The 20,852-nt window shown below is 32.0% G+C and overlaps 1 protein-coding gene across 1 annotated transcript in view; it reads left to right on the plus strand.

Moving 5' to 3' along the window:
- The first annotated feature begins 223 nt into the window (after positions 1-223).
- The window catches only part of LOC134727751 (ankyrin-1-like), a 619,083-nt gene continuing 598,454 nt past the window's right edge, over positions 224-20,852 (plus strand). The window contains exons 1-6 of the mRNA XM_063592138.1: positions 224-277; positions 366-470; positions 3,090-3,194; positions 5,814-5,918; positions 8,537-8,641; positions 12,585-12,686. Of these exons, the coding sequence (XP_063448208.1) occupies positions 224-277; positions 366-470; positions 3,090-3,194; positions 5,814-5,918; positions 8,537-8,641; positions 12,585-12,686 (576 nt within the window). The remainder of the gene's footprint in view (positions 278-365; positions 471-3,089; positions 3,195-5,813; positions 5,919-8,536; positions 8,642-12,584; positions 12,687-20,852) is intronic.

A 20,852-nucleotide genomic window follows, 5' to 3' on the forward strand; every position in this document is an offset into this window, starting at 1 on the left:
CATATTTATTTATAGTGGATTGGGAAACAAGTTTTGCAACTTATATTACTCCCTTTCCACTTTGCGAGTACGAGTGCTGCCTTATAGCGGCATTAGCCTGCTCTTTTCCGAAATCTACAAGGGTGTTTTTAAAGAATTTTTGTAACGTGTGTGTTTGTGTAAGGATATATAGATTCCATGTAGGCATTTCCTTCTACATTTGCATTAGGTTGTGTATAAAACAATGGCTTTATTCTTTATTTTGGAATTAAAGGAACTTCTCGAAATGTTGGCCAATGTAATTTTTTGTATTGAAAATCATTTGTAAATATTGTTTTTGTTAATTTTCATATGATGCTATGAACTGTGTTACCTTTTCATTTTAGTACAGAGGTGATACTCCTCTACATTTAGCTGTCAGTGGTGGAAATCTCGACATAGTGAAATTGTTATTACAAAGAGCAGATATAGATCCAAGTAAAGAAAATGAGGTACGAGTTGACGTTTTGTACATTATTGTCAAACATTGTTGAATCGTTCATCAAAATCAATGTCAACATAAGTTGCTTATACAATCTACACATATCTGCAAAATACTTTTAATTATAAAAGTTTTTTTTTTATGTATCCACATTTATTAAAATACCAAGACATGCTTATACAAAAATCATTGAGGTTTTATAGAAATCAAGGATAATTAATCGATTAAGATGCGTTTTCTTGGTTTAAGTTTTCTTTTGAATATCAATCTTAAAGATCAAATTAGGACACGGATGTGTCATTCATAAACGCTTGTATATACTGCCACTATTTATTTAAATAAAGTCTGAAAGTGGGATTCCGAAAAAAAGAAGAAAACTATTTATGCTCAGTATAACAAGATTTTTATTCTAATACCTCAGACTTTTATTAATTTTGCTAGTGTCTCAACATAAAGTTGATAAACTAGGGTTATGTCGAAGAACGTCTCATGCTTTTTATAAAAAAAAAAGATCCATTGGCAGCTACCAAACCGTGTTGATAAATATTACGTATGCGTGCCGGCCCTTTATATAACATGGTTGGTGGTTACAGAGAGTTGCTCTTAAGTGTCTAATGTTCGTACTTTCTGCGCTGTCCCCGAACTCGGATAAATTTAAACTTTAAGTGCCAGTTATTGATAACTGCAATTTCGCGGCTAAGTCTTCTGTGATGAACGACCTATGTGCGCCCTCATCAAAAAGAATGTTGGCATCTTATGATTGTAGTCCTGAACTTACAGGATTTATTGCGGTTTTGAGCATGACATTCGTGGTTGCCTGTGAATGTAAAATTGTGTCCGTTTCCTTTGCGTTGTGTTGAATGATACGTACGTTCACACTATCTTCTTTATCTAATTTTGCATTATCCTTACATAAACTCGTGTTATGACGCTTATGACATTTGCTTAATGTTTTATTTGATTTACAATCAACCAAGTTATGATGTTCTGACGTGCGATGAAATACTACCCTCCAGACGAGCGAAGACCGATGCAAAGGAAAAGATAAAAATGTGGACCAAATGAGACTATCGTATAATGTTAAGGACTGTTAACTATTCGTGCTTTATAACAGAAATAATTTTATTTTATTTATGCTCATTATCAAAGACAGTTGAAGATATTCAAAGTTTTATATTCATCAGAGACAGTAATTTAAAATGACATTTTCATAAGTTATTTTCATTTTCTTGTAATTAAATCCTTTGCGGACCCCCAGCATGTTAAGAATTGCACTTGAGGTGTTCCCGCTACCGCTCTCTATTGTACCCGACGTCACCTTTAATTGTTGTGACGTTAGCTATTCAGGGTTCCAATACAAGTATCATTGCAGGTAGACGTTCTTATTTCTCAGCCTTGATTTGTGTCAGATACAATTACTCTACGATAGTGGTACATACCACTACATGGAGATAGCTCTGTGAAACCAGCTAAACTTTTTAGTCACGTTCTATTGTTTCGAAAATATGAAGCTTCTCAATGATCAAAATTAGTTTTTTTTCAAACTGCTATGTATTCAACCATTTTTTTTCGATAAAGAGTCAGGTTCAATTTTGTTTGTTATTTTGATATTCTTGTCAAAGCCTCAAAGAAAACATTTTGTCAAAATTTAATGAAATTAAAACGTGCTAAATTTATTTCAATTAAAGTATTGGGTACCACCTTGTTTTGAACATTTGGTTATTGTTTATTGTTTTACACATAAATACACTAACATAAAACATTTTAAGCAATAGAAAATTTGTATAATCACTCGAAAAAACACGAACGCACTCGAGAAAGGCGAGACTGCTCTCGAAAAAACCCGAACACAAACTAATGTTTTCAATGCAATAACACGATTTTTTGTATTTTCTTTAAACATACGAAAAGTCGTACGAGGTCATTGACCGCAATTCGTTTCTGATTAGATAATAAAAGAACCCCCAAAAGTCTATCCGGATGAATGATTAATTTTCGTAAAAAAATGAATGTGTAGATATCTTTTATGAATATATCTGAAAACACTTTTTGTGAAGTAGCAAAGACTATTTGTAACAACTATAATAATAGTTCAATGTGTTCAGATAATTAAACCAATGTATTTTATTAGTTTATTTTACTAAATATTATCCCTTGGTTTTCAGTGGTAATTTAACAGGGAAACTTGGTGAAATGCTGTACACCAAGTTTAATTGTTAAACAGCAATATATTCAATAAAGAATCAATACGAGTGAAAAAAATACATATTTATTTATAGTGGATTGGGAAACAAGTTTTGCAACTTATATTACTCCCTTTCCACTTTGCGAGTACGAGTGCTGCCTTATAGCGGCATTAGCCTGCTCTTTTCCGAAATCTACAAGGGTGTTTTTAAAGAATTTTTGTAACGTGTGTGTTTGTGTAAGGATATATAGATTCCATGTAGGCATTTCCTTCTACATTTGCATTAGGTTGTGTATAAAACAATGGCTTTATTCTTTATTTTGGAATTAAAGGAACTTCTCGAAATGTTGGCCAATGTAATTTTTTGTATTGAAAATCATTTGTAAATATTGTTTTTGTTAATTTTCATATGATGCTATGAACTGTGTTACCTTTTCATTTTAGTACAGAGGTGATACTCCTCTACATTTAGCTGTCAGTGGTGGAAATCTCGACATAGTGAAATTGTTATTACAAAGAGCAGATATAGATCCAAGTAAAGAAAATGAGGTACGAGTTGACGTTTTGTACATTATTGTCAAACATTGTTGAATCGTTCATCAAAATCAATGTCAACATAAGTTGCTTATACAATCTACACATATCTGCAAAATACTTTTAATTATAAAAGTTTTTTTTTTATGTATCCACATTTATTAAAATACCAAGACATGCTTATACAAAAATCATTGAGGTTTTATAGAAATCAAGGATAATTAATCGATTAAGATGCGTTTTCTTGGTTTAAGTTTTCTTTTGAATATCAATCTTAAAGATCAAATTAGGACACGGATGTGTCATTCATAAACGCTTGTATATACTGCCACTATTTATTTAAATAAAGTCTGAAAGTGGGATTCCGAAAAAAAGAAGAAAACTATTTATGCTCAGTATAACAAGATTTTTATTCTAATACCTCAGACTTTTATTAATTTTGCTAGTGTCTCAACATAAAGTTGATAAACTAGGGTTATGTCGAAGAACGTCTCATGCTTTTTATAAAAAAAAAAGATCCATTGGCAGCTACCAAACCGTGTTGATAAATATTACGTATGCGTGCCGGCCCTTTATATAACATGGTTGGTGGTTACAGAGAGTTGCTCTTAAGTGTCTAATGTTCGTACTTTCTGCGCTGTCCCCGAACTCGGATAAATTTAAACTTTAAGTGCCAGTTATTGATAACTGCAATTTCGCGGCTAAGTCTTCTGTGATGAACGACCTATGTGCGCCCTCATCAAAAAGAATGTTGGCATCTTATGATTGTAGTCCTGAACTTACAGGATTTATTGCGGTTTTGAGCATGACATTCGTGGTTGCCTGTGAATGTAAAATTGTGTCCGTTTCCTTTGCGTTGTGTTGAATGATACGTACGTTCACACTATCTTCTTTATCTAATTTTGCATTATCCTTACATAAACTCGTGTTATGACGCTTATGACATTTGCTTAATGTTTTATTTGATTTACAATCAACCAAGTTATGATGTTCTGACGTGCGATGAAATACTACCCTCCAGACGAGCGAAGACCGATGCAAAGGAAAAGATAAAAATGTGGACCAAATGAGACTATCGTATAATGTTAAGGACTGTTAACTATTCGTGCTTTATAACAGAAATAATTTTATTTTATTTATGCTCATTATCAAAGACAGTTGAAGATATTCAAAGTTTTATATTCATCAGAGACAGTAATTTAAAATGACATTTTCATAAGTTATTTTCATTTTCTTGTAATTAAATCCTTTGCGGACCCCCAGCATGTTAAGAATTGCACTTGAGGTGTTCCCGCTACCGCTCTCTATTGTACCCGACGTCACCTTTAATTGTTGTGACGTTAGCTATTCAGGGTTCCAATACAAGTATCATTGCAGGTAGACGTTCTTATTTCTCAGCCTTGATTTGTGTCAGATACAATTACTCTACGATAGTGGTACATACCACTACATGGAGATAGCTCTGTGAAACCAGCTAAACTTTTTAGTCACGTTCTATTGTTTCGAAAATATGAAGCTTCTCAATGATCAAAATTAGTTTTTTTTCAAACTGCTATGTATTCAACCATTTTTTTTCGATAAAGAGTCAGGTTCAATTTTGTTTGTTATTTTGATATTCTTGTCAAAGCCTCAAAGAAAACATTTTGTCAAAATTTAATGAAATTAAAACGTGCTAAATTTATTTCAATTAAAGTATTGGGTACCACCTTGTTTTGAACATTTGGTTATTGTTTATTGTTTTACACATAAATACACTAACATAAAACATTTTAAGCAATAGAAAATTTGTATAATCACTCGAAAAAACACGAACGCACTCGAGAAAGGCGAGACTGCTCTCGAAAAAACCCGAACACAAACTAATGTTTTCAATGCAATAACACGATTTTTTGTATTTTCTTTAAACATACGAAAAGTCGTACGAGGTCATTGACCGCAATTCGTTTCTGATTAGATAATAAAAGAACCCCCAAAAGTCTATCCGGATGAATGATTAATTTTCGTAAAAAAATGAATGTGTAGATATCTTTTATGAATATATCTGAAAACACTTTTTGTGAAGTAGCAAAGACTATTTGTAACAACTATAATAATAGTTCAATGTGTTCAGATAATTAAACCAATGTATTTTATTAGTTTATTTTACTAAATATTATCCCTTGGTTTTCAGTGGTAATTTAACAGGGAAACTTGGTGAAATGCTGTACACCAAGTTTAATTGTTAAACAGCAATATATTCAATAAAGAATCAATACGAGTGAAAAAAATACATATTTATTTATAGTGGATTGGGAAACAAGTTTTGCAACTTATATTACTCCCTTTCCACTTTGCGAGTACGAGTGCTGCCTTATAGCGGCATTAGCCTGCTCTTTTCCGAAATCTACAAGGGTGTTTTTAAAGAATTTTTGTAACGTGTGTGTTTGTGTAAGGATATATAGATTCCATGTAGGCATTTCCTTCTACATTTGCATTAGGTTGTGTATAAAACAATGGCTTTATTCTTTATTTTGGAATTAAAGGAACTTCTCGAAATGTTGGCCAATGTAATTTTTTGTATTGAAAATCATTTGTAAATATTGTTTTTGTTAATTTTCATATGATGCTATGAACTGTGTTACCTTTTCATTTTAGTACAGAGGTGATACTCCTCTACATTTAGCTGTCAGTGGTGGAAATCTCGACATAGTGAAATTGTTATTACAAAGAGCAGATATAGATCCAAGTAAAGAAAATGAGGTACGAGTTGACGTTTTGTACATTATTGTCAAACATTGTTGAATCGTTCATCAAAATCAATGTCAACATAAGTTGCTTATACAATCTACACATATCTGCAAAATACTTTTAATTATAAAAGTTTGTTTTTTTATGTATCCACATTTATTAAAATACCAAGACATACTTATACAAAAATCATTGAGGTTTTATAGAAATCAAGGATAATTAATCGATTAAGATGCGTTTTCTTGGTTTAAGTTTTCTTTTGAATTTCAATCTTAAAGATAAAATTAGGACACGGATGTGTCATTCATAAACGCTTGTATATACTGCCACTATTTATTTAAATAAAGTCTGAAAGTGGGATTCCGAAAAAAAGAAGAAAACTATTTATGCTCAGTATAACAAGATTTTTATTCTTATACCTCAGACTTTTATTAATTTTGCTAGTGTCTCAACATAAAGTTGATAAACTAGGGTTATGTCGAAGAACGTCTCATGCTTTTTATAAAAAAAAAGATCCATTGGCAGCTACCAAACCGTGTTGATAAATATTACGTATGCGTGCCGACCCTTTATATAACATGGTTGGTGGTTACAGAGAGTTGCTCTTAAGTGTCTAATGTTCGTACTTTCTGCGCTGTCCCCGAACTCGGATAAATTTAAACTTTAAGTGCCAGTTATTGATAACTGCAATTTCGCGGCTAAGTCTTCTGTGATGAACGACCTATGTGCGCCCTCATCAAAAAGAATGTTGGCATCTTATGATTGTAGTCCTGAACTTACAGGATTTATTGCGGTTTTGAGCATGACATTCGTGGTTGCCTGTGAATGTAAAATTGTGTCCGTTTCCTTTGCGTTGTGTTGAATGATACGTACGTTCACACTATCTTCTTTATCTAATTTTGCATTATCCTTACATAAACTCGTGTTATGACGCTTATGACATTTTCTTAATGTTTTATTTGATTTACAATCAACCAAGTTATGATGTTCTGACGTGCGATGAAATACTACCCTCCAGACGAGCGAAGACCGATGCAAAGGAAAAGATAAAAAATGTGGACCAAATGAGACTATCGTATAATGTTAAGGACTGTTAACTATTCGTGCTTTATTACAGAAATAATTTTATTTTATTTATGCTCATTATCAAAGACAGTTGAAGATATTCAAAGTTTTATATTCATCAGAGACAGTAATTTAAAATGACATTTTCATAAGTTATTTTCATTTTCTTGTAATTAAATCCTTTGCGGACCCCCAGCATGTTAAGAATTGCACTTGAGGTGTTCCCGCTACCGCTCTCTATTGTACCCGACGTCACCTTTAATTGTTGTGACGTTAGCTATTCAGGGTTCCAATACAAGTATCATTGCAGGTAGACGTTCTTATTTCTCAGCCTTGATTTGTGTCAGATACAATTACTCTACGATAGTGGTACATACCACTACATGGAGATAGCTCTGTGAAACCAGCTAAACTTTTTAGTCACGTTCTATTGTTTCGAAAATATGAAGCTTCTCAATGATCAAAATTAGTTTTTTTTCAAACTGCTATGTATTCAACCATTTTTTTTCGATAAAGAGTCAGGTTCAATTTTGTTTGTTATTTTGATATTCTTGTCAAAGCCTCAAAGAAAACATTTTGTCAAAATTTAATGAAATTAAAACGTGCTAAATTTATTTCAATTAAAGTATTGGGTACCACCTTGTTTTGAACATTTGGTTATTGTTTATTGTTTTACACATAAATAAACTAACATAAAACGTTTTAAGCAATAGAAAATTTGTATAATCACTCGAAAAAACACGAACGCACTCGAGAAAGGCGAGACTGCTCTCGAAAAAACCCGAACACAAACTAATGTTTTCAATGCAATAACACGAATTTTTGTATTTTCTTTAAACATACGAAAAGTCGTACGAGGTCATTGACCGCAATTCGTTTCTGATTAGATAAAAAAGAACCCCCAAAAGTCTATCCGGATGAATGATTAATTTTCGTAAAAAAATGAATGTATAGATATCTTTTATGAATATATCTGAAAACACTTTTTGTGAAGTAGCAAAGACTATTTGTAACAACTATAATAATAGTTCAATGTGTTCAGATAATTAAACCAATGTATTTTATTAGTTTATTTTACTAAATATTATTCCTTGGTTTTCAGTGGTAATTTAACAGGGAAACTTGGTGAAAGGCTGTACACCAAGTTTAATTGTTAAACAGCAATATATTCAATAAATAATCAATACGAGTGACAAAAATACATATTTATTTATAGTGGATTGGGAAACAAGTTTTGCAACTTATATTACTCCCTTTCCACTTTGCGAGTACGAGTGCTGCCTTATAGCGGCATAAGCCTGCTCTTTTCCGAAATATACAAGGGTGTCTTTAAAGATTTTTTGTAACGTGTGTGTTTGTGTAAGGATATATAGATTCCATGTAGGCATTTCCTTCTACATTTGCATTAGGTTGTGTATAAAACAATGGCTTTATTCTTTATTTTGGAATTAAAGGAACTTCTCGAAATGTTGGCCAATGTAATTTTTGTATTGAAAATCATTTGTAAATATTGTTTTTGTTAATTTTCATATGATGCTATGAACTGTGTTACCTTTTCATTTTAGTACAGAGGTGATACTCCTCTACATTTAGCTGTCAGTGGTGGAAATCTCGACATAGTGAAATTGTTATTACAAAGAGCAGATATAGATCCAAGTAAAGAAAATAAGGTTCGAGTTGACGTTTTGTACATTATTGTCAAACATTGTTGAATCGTTCATCAAAATCAATGTCAACATAATGTTGCTTATACAATCTACACATATCTGCAAAATACTTTTAATTATCAAAGTATTTTTTTTATGTATCCACATTTATTAAAATACCAAGACATACTTATACAAAAATCATTGAGGTTTTATAGGAATCAAGGATAATTAATCGATTAAGATGCGTTTTCTTGGTTTAAGTTTTCTTTTGAATTTCAATCTGAAAGATAAAATTAAGACACGGATGTGTCATTCATGAATGCATGTATATACTGCCACTTCTTATTTGAATAAAGTCTGACAATATGATTCCTCGATTACTGTAGATATAGTTAGTTATCAAAGGTACCAGGATTATAATTCAGTACGCATCGCGCGTTTCGTCTACATAAGACTCATCAGTGACGCTCATATCAAAATAATAAGAGAGCCAAAGAAGTACAAAGTTGAAGAGCAATGTGGATCCCAAATTTCACAACGTTGTGTCAAATACGGCTAAGGTAATCTATGCATGGGATAAGATAAGCCTTTGTTTTTTTTTGAAAAATTCAAAGTTTTGTTAACAGGAAATTTAAAAAAATGACCACATTATTGATATTCATACTGAGCTGGTGATACCCTCGGGGACGAAACGTCCACCAGCAGTGGCATCGATCAAGTGGTGTAAATATTTATCAAAGGTACCAGGATTATAATTAAGTACGCCAGACGCGCGTTTCGTCTACATAAGACTCATCACTGACGCTCATATCATAATATTTATAAAGCCAAAGAAGTACAAAATTGAAGTGCATTGAGGATCCAAAATTCCAAAAAGTTGTGTCCAATACGGCTTAGGGGAATCTATGCATGGGATAAGGAAATCCTTTGTCTTTTAAAAAAAATTCTAAGTTTTGTAAACAGGAAATTTACAAAAATGACCACATTATTGATGTTCATGTCAACACCGAAATGTTGACTACTGGGCTGGTGATACCCTCGGGGACGAAGCGTCCACCGGCATTGGCATCGACCCAGTGATATAAATAGTTATGAAAGGTACCAGGATTATAATTTAGTACGCCAAACGCGCGTTTCGTCTACAAAAGACTCATCGGTGACGCTCATATCAAAACATTTATAAATCCAAAGAAGTACAAAGTTGAAGAGCATTGAGGATCCAAAATACTGCTGAGGTCATCTACGCCTGGGATAAGAAAATCCTTAGTTTTTCGAAAAATTCAAAGTTTTGTAAACTTGAAATTTACAAAATTTACCACATTATTAATATTCATGTCAACACCGAAATGTTTACTACTGGGCTGGTGATACCCTCAGGGACGAAACGTCCACCAGCAGTTGCATCAAATGCTTTTTAAACCTGATTAGATTAGATTTTGTGATATATATACTGAGCCAATACAAATTTGAAAAAAAAAAAAAAAAATTATTACAAAAACATGATTTTAATAACAAAACAGAACTATGAAAAGTCAAAAGCAAACCGAATGTTTATCACTCATATTCAATAGGCATTTGTTTATATGGGGTGCAGTAGGGTCCAAGTGTCTAAAAGGGTATCGTTTTATGCAAAATCTATATATCTTACATGCTCCACGTACGGATTTGCAGCGTTTAGCATTCCATTTAATATCTTTTGAATTTGCCGTTTTGTATTTTTTTTTCTTCTCTTATTAATGCATTTTCGATTTTTTTTTTAAATTTTGAAAATGATAAATCAGCATAAATTCACAGTTGAGAGTTTGCAAATTTTATTTAAAGTCCTGGATTTTTACGGATGCGTCGGTTCAGCAAAGTCCATACATGTTCGATCGGATTGAGGTCTGGGTATCAACTTGGCCATTATTTTGCATTTCCTGTTTATCTGTATCCAGTATTCTTCCGCCATATTTGATTCCTGCACAGTTTTTTTTATGTCGCAACATGTCGTTTAGATATTTTACATATGATATCGAACAATTATTGTGCTTTTTATTTTCATCCTGTATGACCGAGCACTTTTTTTTTGAAAGAGTTATCTTTCCGAACACTGTTTTTCCTGTTATAACTTCTCTTTACCGTGAATGAAACCGAGATTTTTTTCCGAATTGCTTGTTACATCTTCAAGATATTGTTCTCATTGGTTCGAAGCAATATGCAGACTCAATATACGAGTTATTTCCCCTTCTGTATTTTATATAAAGAACCTGCATTTGTAGCTAGTAATCAACGAGTGATAGAGCCCTAGGATCTTTTGATTTAAGGTCCTTGGTCCATTGAAAATATAATGTCAATTTTTGTAGTTTTCTCTCCTCTTATATTCCAAATAAACTCATCACAGATACCAGGATTTAATTGGTTTTACGATGATATTACTCGTAACACATATAGTATGTGTCTTTTAATTCAAATTGTTCCGTAACCATAAACCAGAAGTGAAATTTTGTATACCGAAAGTACCTATTCATCCCTCTATTTTTTTTAGCAAAAATATATAAAAACTATATATTTTTGAAATCAGTGTATATTAAACAACCATCTGACAGCACACTTGACATTTTAGACTAGAATTGATTATATGTACAGTTGGGTGGAAAGACGTTCAATGGCTCTCTGAACAGATGGTTTTTACTTATATTTGCAATCGCCTCATTGGTTTTTTTTTTGCGCAGTATTGTTGTTTTAAAAATTAAATATTTGATACATGTATATAATTTTGAACAGTTTATACGTTTTTGAAAGTGACACTGTTTAACCATTTTGTTAATCGAACACTTTGCTTTGTCAAACTTATATCCCCGAACACTGATTGTTTTGTGCGGAGTACTCCTTTGCAACCGTTAAAGATTACGACAATATTATTTTACCATATTGCTCGTTATATCGTTCTAACGAATTTTCCGGAAGATATCCGAAGACTCCATATGTGGTTTATTTCACCATATGCATTGGATAATAGTGATATGCATTTGTAACCAGTAAATCATGAGTGATAGGGTCTTTGATTTGAGGTCATTGTTTCATTAAAATGAAAAAAAAGGGAATGTTTATTAATCTTGGTTTATTATCACTTAAGAAAGCGACAAATATTTTTTTCTAAATTGTAAGTTTCGACACATCGTGAGACATACTTTTTTGGTGGAAAATGTATGTTGATATTTAATTGGATGTGTTTCACCCTTTTTTAGCTGTGTGTTGTTCTAACACACAAATCATATACATTTTGGACAGTAGAGACTATAGTTCTTTTGATTTAGGTCCTTGCTTATGACCTTGAAATTGAGGTCGAGGTTAAAACTAAATTTGACGTTCTACATTTTAATCTTTGCTGTATATTATTATTGGTAAATGATAAAGTCATAGTTCCTTTCACATTGAAACCTTTTGAAGCCCGGACGTTTTTTTTATTTTTTGCATTATTTTATCCCTTCGTTTGATGTGTTTGAGCTCTTGATTTTGCCCCTTGATTAGAATTTATATCTAGAAAATGGCTATGAGGGTCGGTTGAAAAAAAACCTTACGACAAAAGAGATGATTTCAGCTCCCAATAGTGAAGCATTGGGAAACTGAAATCATCACTTCGTAATTTTACGACCGCCATCACGAGTTGATTGACCGTAATGGAATATCTGTTATATAGATGATATCTGATATTTTCCTTATGTCGTAACTACAATCCCGTTCCCTTTTCACGAAGTGACCTAATGAATTACACTTTTTATTTTATTTTTGATTTTTTTTACCTATTGTGTCTGTTTGTTTTGTTCACGCATCATTAGCAATATTATTAAATGTATGCGATTGTCGTACAAGTGAGAGTCGAATTGTTAGCCAATGTTTTTTTTTATACTTTAATCATTTGTATGATATAGTTTGTATTACACGTCTGTATGATAATACGAATATTGTATACCTTTTATTTCAGTATGAAGACACTCCCTTACACGCAGCTGCTGAAGGTGGATTCATCAACATTGTTAAATTGTTATTAGAAAGAGCAGATATAGATCCGAATAACGAAACTAGGGTATGTGATGACGTCCTTTACAGGACAGTCCAACTTTGTAAACTCTTTCATCAAACCAAATAAGAATAAAACTGAAAATGTTTTATCGAAATATACAAACTCCCAAAAATATAAATAAATCAATTTGGAAAGTCCATAATCACATGGCAAAATCAAATAACAAAACACATCAAAATCGAACGGACAAGAACTTCATATTCCTGACTTGGTACAGGCATTTTCAAATGTAGAAAATGGTGGATTAAACCTGGTTTTATAGCGCGAACCCTCTCACTTTATGACATTCGAAATGCCAAGACGCACTTCAAACCAAATAATTTTGTTTTATAGGAATCAAAGACGGTCAATCTATATAATAAGATTCGTTTCCTTAGTTTCGGTTTATTTTGCATTCCAATTGCACAGATACATTAAGACAAGGATTTATCATTCATGAACTATGTACATACAACAACTACTTATCTGATAAAGTCTGAAAATGGGAAACCTTGATGACTGTAGATGTAGTAATATTGTAAAAAAAAGATGCACACAGTTTCACTACCAACTAAAGATATGATTTCGATTATGATATATTGCATGATAGATAATCAAATGTGTTTTAAACCCGAAGAAAAACATGTTTTTCTCTGTTTCATATCAAACAACATAGATCAATCATCTGTGTTTTTATGATTGATGAGTCTGATTAAAATAAAATTAATTAGTTTCTAAATAAAATAAAAAGCTCACTGCTTGAAATGATGCATTTAATATGAAATTAGATGCATAGTTTATGCATATCAAATTTCAAATTGAAATAAAATATATGCATTTCACTGAAAAAAATCGAATTTAACTAGAATTTAAACTGAATTCAATTGAAATAAATTTCCAATTTTTAACCTAGTTTAAGATATTTTTAAATCTGATTCATTTCATATAAGTGTTCGCCTTAATAAACATTGCTTTTTTTTAAATATATAATAAACTTTGAAGTAAGAAAAAAAAAAAAAAAAAAAAAAAATAATTTCAAGGTTAATTGTAAACTATTTAAAAAAATCCTTATTTTTTGGTTTATAACTTATGTTAATTAGGCCTTTTTTTTAGATTTAATACGATTTAAGGTAAATATAAGTCTTTTTTATCCGAAGTACCTAAAAAAATAATCATGGAAATAAAAAATAAAGAAAAAGACGGAAGTTTTGCTCTCTAAGTGTTTTCTTCTTTGAGGGAAAATACCTTTACTGTAACTAAAACATCTGGTTTGAAAATGTATGGATATAAGAAAAATGAAAAACATAAGGAAATTCAATGAATATAATTATGAAACTTGGAAGCAAATCATGGATCGTTCGACTTTTCTTATCCATATTTACAAAGTTTAAGACTTAAAAGGAATAGATTGCTTCTCAGTTTAATACTAGTAGAATAACCTTTGTTGTTTGAAATTTACAAATATATAATATGTATAATATTTTGGTCCTCAATGTTCTTCAACTTCGTACTTTATTTGGCCATTTTAACTGTTTTGGATTCGAGCGTCACTGATGAGTCTTTTGTAGACGAAACGCGCGTCTGGCGTATATACTAAATTTAGTCCTGATATCTATGATGAGTTTATTTACAACCACTGGGTCGATGCCACTGCTGGTGGAGATTTATTTCCCCGAGGGTATCACAAGCCCAGTAGTCAGTACTTTTTGTGCTGACATGAATTGTCATAGTTATGGTTATATTTATAAATTTACAGTTTACAAATTTTTGAATTTTTTGAAATACTAAGGATTTTCTACCTCAGGCATAGATTACCTTAGCTGTATTTGACAAAACTTTTAGGAATTTTGGTCCTCTATGCTCTTCAACTTCGTACTTTATTTGGCCTTTTTAACTGTTTTGGATTCGAGCGTCACTGATGAGTCTTTTGTAGACGAAACGCGCGTCTGGCGTATATACTAAATTTAGTCCTGATATCTATGATGAGTTTATTTACAACCACTGGGTCGATGCCACTGCTGGTGGAGATTTATTTCCCCGAGGGTATCACAAGCCCAGTAGTCAGCACTTTTTGTGCTGACATGAATTGTCATAGTTATGGTTATATTAATAAATTTACAGTTTACCAATTTTTTAATTTTTTGAAATACTAAGGATTTTCTACCTCAGGCATAGATTACCTTAGCTGTATTTGGCAAAACTTTTAGGAATTTTGGTCCTCAATGCTCTTCAACTTCGTACTTCATTTGGCCTTTTTAACTGTTTTGGATTCGAGCGTCACTGATGAGTCTTTTGTAGACGAAACGCGCGTCTGGCGTATATACTAAATTTAGTCCTGATATCTATGATGAGTTTATTTACAACCACTGGTTCGATGCCACTGCTGGTGGAGAATTATTTCCCCGAGGGTATCACAAGCCCAGTAGTCAGCACTTTTTGTGCTGACATGAATTGTCATAGTTATGGTTATATTTATAAATTTACAGTTTACAAATTTTTGAATTTTTTGAAATACTAATGATTTTCTACCTCAGGCATAGATTACCTTAGCTGTATTTGGCAAAACTTTTAGGAATTTTGGTCCTCAATGTTCTTCAACTTCGTACTTTATTTGGCCTTAATAACTGTTTTGGATTCGAGCGTCACTGATGAGTCTTTTGTAGACGAAACGCGCGTCTGGCGTATATCCTAAATTTAGTCCTGATATATATGATGAGTTTATTCAGACCCATTGAAGACTGTAAAGATAAAACTACAGTTACTGTAATCTTAATATCATAAGTCATTCATTTTCAAAGTTCAATACTAGTCTTTACTTATATGTAAAGAATGCCAATGCCTCTGAATTTATTTTACAACTTAAAGTGTAAAAATTTAAGACATGCAAAAAAGCATGAATGTTTGAAATAAACTACACAGGACAAGGCTATCTCTCTGCGTGATTTTGATTTGGGCAATTAGAACAGATATATCATATTTACCCGCGTATGGCGTATGCATTTCTCAACAAATACGATTTTCTGACTTTTTAAAATGTTTTTGGTGTCCCAGCAAAACGTTAATAAGCCATATTGTCTAAAGGTTCACGTAAACGTACCACAATCTTACAGGCAATTATTTAGTTCCAACCTGACAAATCATACAGGATGGTCTTGAGTTTTTGATTTCAGGTTTTTGCTAAAGTTGTGTATCATGGCATTTCTTTTGCTGTTTTCCTTTTATTTGTATTCTTACTATGAAGTCCCTCATAGTTCTGACGTGACTATGTATATGCCTAACGAGCATCGTGATTTTGGCTTTGTGGTTTTCCTAATTCTGCTTGATCTAGAGGGTAAACTCGAAAGCATGACCTTTGTGTAGCGTGATGTGTCCGTCGTATTTATAATTAACTTAAATCATACTGTATCTGGAACTTTTTTTGTGTTGATGTCTTTGCCAGTTGTAACTGTGCATTTGTCATGATCTAAAAAAAACCAGTTATATTGTAAATATATATGTATATATATATGATGTCTACGCTATGTGTTGCTGGATACCAATTATTGTCACGTCAATCAATTTTGATTGTTTGGATTGATCACGCATCATTGTCAATAAAATGCAAATACAATAATGTATATGTAATTGTTATATAAGTTGGAGGCTAATCGAGAAAATACAACCACATTGACACCAACATACAATTTGGAAACTGTCAAAACCAAGTCACGAATATGTCAGTTGCTGTTAGATCTTTCCATTGGTTAATGATTTCGAGCCTTTCTTTTTGTCAGTTTTTACGGACCTGACCTTTATGATTTTACCGTTGAGTTCGATATTTGCGTCAGTACATTCTTTGTATCTAACAACAATAAAGAATGATTTCATGGACACTTACAATCTCAGATATCGGTAATATGGTTTAGGCTGTCTATTTACAAAACTCCATAGAACAATTCATTCAGACATACGTCTGTATTTGTTTGTTATGTCTGGTAATGGTATAGGTTGGTGGATGTATTGTTCCTATTAACAATACTCCATTGAACAATTCATTCAGACATAGGTCTGTATTTGTTTATTATGTCTGGTAATGGTATAGGTTGGTGGATATATTGTTTCTATTAACAATACTCCATGGAACAATTCATTCAGAATTAGGTCTGTATTCGTTTGTTATGTCTGGTAAGTGTATAGGTTGGTGGATATATTGTTCTTATAAACAATGCTTCATGGAACAGTTCATTCAGACATAGGTCTGTATTTGTGTGTTAATAACTAGTAATGGTATAGGTTGGTGAATATATTGTGCCTGTTTACAATGCTCCATGGAACAATTCATTCAGACATAGGTCTGTATTTGTTTATTATGTCTGGAAATGGTATAGGTTGGTGGATATATTATGCCTGTTTATAATACTCCATGTAGCATTTCATTCAGACATAGGTCTGTATTTATTTGTTATGTCTGGTAATGGTATAGGTTGGTGGATATATTGTGCCTGTTTATAATACTCCATGGAACAATTCATTCATACAAAGGTCTGTATTTGTTTGTTAATTTCTGGTAATGGTATAGGTTGGAGGATATATCAGTATATGGTGCCTGTTTATAATACTCAATGGAACAATTCATTCAGACATAGGTCTGTATTTGTTTGATATGTCTGGTAATGGTATAGATTGGTGGATATATGGTGCCTGTTTATAATACTCCATGGAACAATTCATTCACACATAGGTCTGTATTTGTATATTATGTCTGATAATGGTATAGGTTGGTGGATATATTGTGCCTGTTTATAATACTCCATGGAACAATTCATTCATACATAGGTCTGTATTTGTTTGTTAATGTCCGGTAATGGTATAGGTTGGAGGATATATTGTGCCTGTTTATAATACTCCATGGAACAATTCATTCAGACATAGGTCTGTATGTGTTTATTATGTCTGATAATGGTATAGGTTGGTGGATATATTGTGCCTGTTTATAATACTCCATGGAACAATTCATTCATACATAGGTCTGTATTTGTTTATTATGTCTGATAATGGTATAGGTTGGTGGATATATTGTGCCTGTTTATAATACTACATGGAACAATTCATTCATACATAGGTCTGTATTTGTTTGTTAATGTCCGGTAATGGTATAGGTTGGTGGATATATTGTGCCTGTTTATAATACTCCATGGAACAATTCATTCAGACATAGTTCTGTAAATGTTTGTTTTGTCTGGTAATCACTAGTAACCCGAATTTAACTTGATCGGACAAAAACGCATTAACGCTGTTTAAATGAAATTAATCGTCATTTGATAAAGATTGACAAAAATTAAAAATGATTTTTAATTTATTTCAATGCATATCAAATCATTTTAATGCCAGTCAAATAGCTTCGCTTGCAGTCGTTCAATTTAATTTAAGTTGGCGGTAAGTTACGTCAAACAAATAGGCCACACCCGCGTTAAACTATTTCAAACTGGTATCAATTCGTTTTAAACCGTGTTGCGACCCAAGCTTTTAACAGGTAAATCACTCAAGCAAAACAACACCGATGTATCTTTCGTTTATTTGTTTCAAACTTTATCGACTTATATATATAAATGCGTGTATTCTTATTAAAGTAATATACTTCACAATTTAAACAAATGAATGGTCAATACACGTAACATATAAGGAATTTAAATAAAAACAATAAAATATTGGTGCACGGTTTAAAAAATTCAAAACTTGTGAATCTGTTAAAAATAAAATAGTTAGATGTTTAACATATTTTTGATTTGCCCGAATGCAGTAGATCATTATATCACATATTCGTTTCAAAACTTGCTGAGTGCTATGAAAACTTGTGAATGTAAGTAACGTATGGTCCATTGCACTGACTTACAAATTTAAGGTATTCCTGTATATTTCCGTTTCTCTTTTTCTGTCTTACTATAGTGTACTCGTTAATTAAATATAGACACGGAAATTAAAGTATCTTAAAAAAATTAATTATTTTTCACATTGTTTAAATCGATGTATCTTATATTTTCGTTCAACAACAAATATTCCCTAGCTGTATATTGATATATGAAATAGCTTGTAATAAAAACAATGTTGTGTAAAATAATAAAATGAATGAACATAATGTTAACATTTGTTGAATTTAATAAACAGTTAAGTCTTGCACAACATTGTAAATAAAGGAACAGCTCAATAAACTTTTAAAACTGTGTCAAATTGTAATATCGGTCACTGACGCGAAACGGGCGTTAATTGCGGACAAGCAGCACATTACGGTAATTGTGAATTGTGGTTCCGATTTTGTAAAGGGATTAGTGTGCTGTCATTCACCGTGACGTATAAAAAGTCTTGCTATAAATAAACATATATTCGGTATATATGAGATAAATTTTAGTCTGCGATAACGATGGGTTGGTTGATTTAAGTTGTACGACCTTGACTTGCTCTAATTCGACATTCTCTTACGTCTAATGCATTTTATTTACGTTTAGGGCATATTATATAAGTCTACCTTCCAAATTGAAATCAACATAAACATTATTAAAATAAACAAGAATGGAAAAGGAACAATTATGCACTGTTGCTCTGATATAATTTTTATTAACTATATTTTAGCGGTAATGTCCAAATTAAAAACTAATTGTCGTACAAATAAAATAATTTATCGAGGTGCTTTCGTTGAAGTTCGCGTTACATATCAAAATGAATGTCATTTGTCGGAACGTTTGCAAACTATCAATCCAGGTGTTCTCATCGAGGTCCGCGTTCATTTTTGAATTCAATACACAATATTTCATCTAGGTGCTTTCGTTGAAGTTCGCGTTACATAGTAAAACGAATTTCATTGGTCGGAACATTTGCAAACTTTCAATCTAGGTGTTCTCATCGAGGTCCGCGTTCGTGTTTCAATTCAATACACAATAAGAAGTCCAATATGGTAAAAAAAGAATTTTAAACTGAAATTGAACAAAAAAGAAATAATAAAAAATATAGTTTATAATATGTAAATATTTATTTATTAAAGAAAGCTTACAATAAGATGAAAGAAAAATATGTGATGCTTAAGAACATTGACCTGGGCCGTAACAGCCTTATGTTGGAAATTTTAAAACAAAGTTGAAACAAAGGCTTGTCTTCATATCAAATTGTTTTCACGGCCAATTTCTTACAAGAAGCAAACTCCCATTACTTCAGTGTCGCCCCTGCATGTTTTTGCGTGATCCATGCATGTTTCTGATTTACTTGTCTTTTGTTCATTTACTGTCTTACTGTATGGCTATAGTCTAAGTGTTAATTGTCATTTGAAATACTTCAAACTTGCTTATACTGGTTGGTTCCACGTGAATCTTATAATAATAGTTCATGCATAAATCACCGGAATTTGGTACACGTAAAATGCACGTAATTCTTAAAAATTACATTATTAAAATAATATCTTTTTTCTAAAATTTAATTGAAATCATTAAAAATACCTTCATATTTTTACAAAGTTCACGTGAAAATAACATGAAAAATTTCACGTGTGATTCATTTCGATTACTGAGTTTTTTACTCCATCATTTAAGGCAATGGTGCTGTCGTTGCTTCATCCATGCAGAAATAGAGTACTTTAAACATATGATTCAGTAAAAAGTTTTATAATTGCTCGGTTTTTGATGGTTGTTTTACGGTCAGTGGCAAATAGTGCATGCATATTCGGGACGATACAATACAAGCTCAGCAAGTCGGACAAACATTGCAAATTGTATGCAAAATTTCACAAAGTTAAACCGTGACATTTGTGGAAAATTATTTACGAAACAAATCATGAGATCATACATGCATTCTTTAAGTAAACCAAACTGCAAATACGAAATGTAAAAGGTCCAGTTTGAAATTCCACATGTAGGAGTCTGCGTGCCTTTTATATTTTATCAAAACGTCTAATCTAGCAACCTGTCATGAACAAAAAATAAAGGAAACCAAGACGATATGCGCACCTTTAATATGAGTACACTTTAGTAACACCAGGTACATAATTTAAACATGAAGCAAAAAGACAGCACTCATTCCTTAATAATAAGCCGTATAAACCCTATATGTATACACCAAGTGCGCGATTGACGTTAGAACGGACACGGGTGAAACAGTATGAAGATATACGTGCTCTATTAGGATATTGGTGACAAAACATATTTTTGAATATGCAGTTCATATAAT

This window comes from Mytilus trossulus, chromosome 8 (assembly GCF_036588685.1).
Source record: "Mytilus trossulus isolate FHL-02 chromosome 8, PNRI_Mtr1.1.1.hap1, whole genome shotgun sequence".
In the NCBI taxonomy this organism is placed as follows: Eukaryota; Metazoa; Mollusca; class Bivalvia; order Mytilida; family Mytilidae; genus Mytilus; species Mytilus trossulus.